At 30.0% G+C, this 5024-nt stretch overlaps 1 protein-coding gene across 1 annotated transcript; it reads left to right on the plus strand.

Annotated features, from left to right (window-relative positions):
* The first annotated feature begins 531 nt into the window (after positions 1-531).
* Positions 532-1340, plus strand: LOC106423264 (putative pectinesterase/pectinesterase inhibitor 26). The gene has a single exon (XM_013864049.3). It carries the CDS (start codon positions 697-699, stop codon positions 1249-1251), a length of 555 nt encoding a protein of 184 aa, XP_013719503.1. The 5' UTR covers positions 532-696; the 3' UTR covers positions 1252-1340.
* The last annotated feature ends 3684 nt before the right edge of the window (positions 1341-5024 follow it).

Raw genomic sequence — 5024 nt, forward strand, 5'->3', positions numbered from 1 at the left:
TTCCATGAATGGACCAAGCACATAGAATCTTATTGTCATCAAGTGCGGAAAGTGATTCAAGAAAGATTGCTGGAAACTGTTCATGTTCGAACAAATGAGCAATTGGTGGATGTCTTGACAAAGGCGCTTGGGAAAGTGCAATTTGAAACTTTATTGTTCAAGTTGTGAGTAAGAAACTTCTATATTCCCAACTTGAGGGAAAATATTGGAGATAATGATGTGAATATTTAGAGATATGTATAAGGTTACGAGATATTGATGTAATTAGTTGGTAAGGTTATCCTAACCAAGAAGTCAGTTAAGGCTTATGTTTAAATACTCTGTATTATGATGAATAAAGTTTGTAATTCTACAAATTTACATCCTACAATAAGATCAAAAGTAATTTAAGAAGTAAGAACATAAAATAATTTAAGAAGTAAGAACATAAAAAGTAAATCTACTGTACATTTTTAATCCCCTTCCAAAATTTGACTTCAAACGTCCGTTGACCTTCTTTCTTGTATCCGAACCCAAAATAAGAAACATGGTTGCATGGCAAAAACCTAAAAATAGACTAGAGGAAGCAAAACACCTCTTAAATATAGAATAATCCAAAATACCTTTTAAAGCTCTTTAAATATCCAGAATCCGTTTTGATTGTTCTTGTTAATACTTACGAAAAGAGAGAAAATAAGAAAAACATCTCAAAAAAAGATGAAAATGGTCGAAAGGATCTTTCTCCTTTTCCTCTCCATCGTCGTCACGGTTGTCATCGCCGGAAAAGCTCCACCACCAACATTCACCGAGACTGGCAAAGCCTTGGCAGAAAAACTATGCGAAAAATCTGAAGACAAAGCGTTTTGCGTTTCGAGCCTAACCTCGCGTCACGAAGCAGAAACCGCAACCGCACCAAAACTAGGCGTGATTGCGTTAAGTGTTGCGTCTACAAACGCTTCAGACACGTCTCTCTACATCAAATCGAAATTAAAACAGAAGAACCTCGAGCCCGCGTTGGAAGACACGTTAGATGATTGTTCTAAGAATTACTTAGACGCAGTCGCACAGCTAGATGATTCACTCGCCGCTTTGCTGGCAAATGCGTACATCGATGTTGATATTTGGCTTAATACGGCGATTAGCGACGGAGAGGCTTGTGAAGACGCTTTGAGTGAACGTGCTGGTAATGACGCTGAGCTTGCTCGTAGGAACACTAACTTCTTGAAGCTTTGCAAGGACGCTCTTCTCATCAACACTATTTTAACTCCATAAGTTTATTGTTACGACTAATTAATTACTTTGTATTTGTTTGTCGTAATTTTCTATAAATTGCTTTTAGAAAAAAAAATCTATAAATTGGTCCAATATGTGGAGGTAAGCTAATGATATGTGATATACTTGTTTTGGAAATTTTTTGAATGAGCATACTGGAGTATATATAGTACATACAATAGATATGCATTTTCCCATATAATATAACTTTCTCTATTAATAATAGAAATCCCAATTAATGTTAAATATTGTGTTTTTTTTCATTATAAAAATGAGCTTAATTTTAAAAAGTTTTCAAATTGTAAAATGATGTGTATATCTATCATTTTGTGTCTTTTCTTTATAATGTCAAAAGCTATGTTTTTCATTATAAACTATTGTGTTTCTTAACTATAAAAAATATTAATTAGTTTTAAAAGTTTTCAGATTATGAAATAATGTGTGATTCTATAATGTATATAGGATATGAAATTAGTTTGACATAATTATATGTCTTTTTAATATGTAACTATTGGAAAAGATTGTGAAAATGTTATGATGTGTCTTTTCATCATTAAAATGTTATCTTTCATCCAAAAATATGTTTTTAATGTTAAAATTTCATTAATTTTAAAAGACTGAACAGAAAATATTCATGTTAAAATTACAATGAATTTTAAAAGACTGAAAATATTTAAGAATACTCTCATCATCTTAAGATTAATAATGCATATTTTATTTTTTTTATAAAATATATTAATTTTAAAGAGTCATTTCTTTTCATTATAAAAGTTATATCAGTTTTAAAGATGTTCTCATATTGTAAATGTACTATCTAAAAATAAGTAACTCAACTAAAAAAATTGTGATTATTCATATAGATCTTTGAAAACTATAAATAGTCATAAGTATCACATTGTAATATTTCATAATTTATTAAAATGGTGAAGAAGAAAAATTGTGTGCAGTTACGCTTATAAATGTTTACGAGTTCAAATGAAACATTGTTAGCAAAGGGTAGTAGGTAGGATAATTTGTATTTTTTATAGCAAAAATTCCTAAATAAAATAATAAAGTTGTTCTTAATTTTTTTTCTACTAGATGAAAAAGTGTGTGTTTTTCTTCTTACGTTGCATGGACACATGGTCCATGTTATATATTTTTTGGTGTAAGTCCATGTTATATATACTCAAACACTCTGATTAGAAATAAAGTTTAAGACAAGAGTCACAAGACATATTAGTAAATATGTCAATATATCTGTTAAACGTTGTTACCTATGATAATTTAAGTGCATCGTTGATTTTTCTGGTTGATTCTCTTAAGCGCAACCATCCAGATTTCTATTCAAGAGTTTCCTTTCCACATTCTCTAGCTTTGTTTCTAAGAAATACTGTTGGGTTTCTGTTCTTTTGCCGATATATGTTTTCCAATCCACAAAGCAACTTCGTGATTTCTAAAAATTGATGAGAGTATTCTAAGGTTGTCTTAACATCATAAAAGTTGCATAGCTTTTTAAGAAATTATATTTTAATTCATTTTTATATTTATTTTGAATACATTTTAAAATAATTTTTAAAATACTAAAATAATCTGATAGTACTTTTTTGGGTGATTTCATTATTTTTATAATATTATATATTTACTAAATTAAATATATTAGTAATTGCATCTTTTAGGTCTAAAACTTTTTTGTTGGTTAAACCCAAAATTTCACTTAAACATAAAATAGTTCATGCCAAAAACTATTTATCATACATAATATACTTTTTAGCAGGTGATAATTTAAGTAAAACAGAGAACGAAGTGTCGAGGTATGTATACAAGGCCAGGCCTCAATAAAGGCACATAAAGCATGTACCTGGGGGCGTATAGATATATATATTTAAAGGGTCAATAATAACATAAGCATGTACCTGGGGGCGTATAGATATATATATTTAAAGGGTCAATAATAACATAAACTTTACAGTAGTTCTACTGGTTAGAGTGCTTGTATGCGCACAAGAGGTGCAGAGTTCGAATTACTATACTGCATTTTTAGCCATTTTTTCTGATTTTTAAAGATAATGGGCCAAAAAAATTATATTTGCTTCTGGGTTAAAATTTCTCATGCCCGGCCCTGTATGTATACATTCAAGCACTAATTCTTACCAAAAGAGACCTAACCATTAAATATATATGAATAATATTAATTTAAAAATGTTTAGAGATGTGTTTTTTATCTTAAAGTTGCATTTGCTCTGAAGCGGTTGTCAAAATATTTAAAGGTGTGTCCTTTCATTCTAAAAGTTACATAAATTTTAAGGAGTTATATTTTGTCTAAGGATTTTTATGTTTATTCTTAAAATTGCAGAGATTTTTAAGAGGTTGTAAAGATGTCTAAAGATGTATCTATTCTTTCTAAAAGTTATATATATTTTAATTAGTTATTTCTACATTTTGTATTTATTTTATATACATTTTAAAGAATCTTAAAATTTCTTACAAATATTCAGGTAATCCGGTTTGATGGGTAATTTAACTATTTTTATAATGTTATATATTTACAAAATTAAATACTCCTTTATGTTTTTCGAATTATACTTTATGGTTTATAATATCATGTTTTCATGCACGTTTTTTTTTCTGATTTGGTTTTGTTTATTCAGGTTTCAGATAAAATGCTTGGACATGTTTAGACAATTAAACAAAGGAAAAATATTTTTCGATATGAACATTTTGGTTTATGCATGAAATTGATATATCTACTATTTATTAATTGAATCTCTGATTACACTAAATAGGGAAGGATTGTTGGATATTTAATTGAATTTCTGAAATCACTTATGAACTACTACAATTATAGGGATAATTAATTGCACTGTTGGTGATTGCATCTTCTGAACCATTGAAATCTTTGGTCATGAAACATTGTAGTTGTTCATAATTTTAGATTTTCACTACAGGAAATGTGGGTATTAATAGCGTCAGACTATAACGTTTATAACAATTCTGTTATTATATACCAACACTTGCTTTCTTAATAGCGTTTGTCAATTTAAAACACTATATTTGTTATCACGAGAAAAAAAAAATTAGCCACGTTAATTTGCTAAGTGTAGGCGTCTTAACATTCTTTTTTTTTTAACATCAGCGCCTTAACATTCTAGATCCAAAATTAAGTGCTACTGTAAATGTAAACTATCTCTAATTTTAGTCAAAATACTTAATAATACAAAATATTTTAGTTTTTATTTTTTTTATTCTTTTTCTTTCTTTTATGTTTCTTCTCCATGCAAAGAAATCAGAGCAGTCTCAGATTCAGTCCGCTTGACTTCCTCAAATTCTCAGATTCATCTCTAGTCACCCTCGATTGAAGCTTCATCACCACACTCTTTTTGACACCGTCGCTTATTAGATGTCCCACATCGGACACATACGTGATCCGCCATCACTATATTAATGATGGGTCTAACTCATACATATTGTGAGAAATCATATGTTGGGTTTTCACCATGGGAACGAATACCATATTAGTGATGAGCCTAACTCATACCAAAAGGTAGTTCAAAACTGGAGGATTTCCCATACACATACATATTGCTCAAGGATCACGTATGAGTCCGATGTGGGACATCTAATATCGCTCGTTACCACCACCACCACCAGCACGTCACCACCATCGCCATATCTCTCATCCGCCATCTCTCTCTCTCTGATTTTGTTTTGATTTTACAAGAAAGAAGATGAATTGGTGTTACCATACTCAATTCTCCTTCCTCAAGCTTCCCCATTTCTTCACACCAAGGCCA

This window comes from Brassica napus, chromosome A2 (genome assembly GCF_020379485.1).
Source record: "Brassica napus cultivar Da-Ae chromosome A2, Da-Ae, whole genome shotgun sequence".
Lineage (NCBI taxonomy): Eukaryota > Viridiplantae > Streptophyta > Magnoliopsida > Brassicales > Brassicaceae > Brassica > Brassica napus.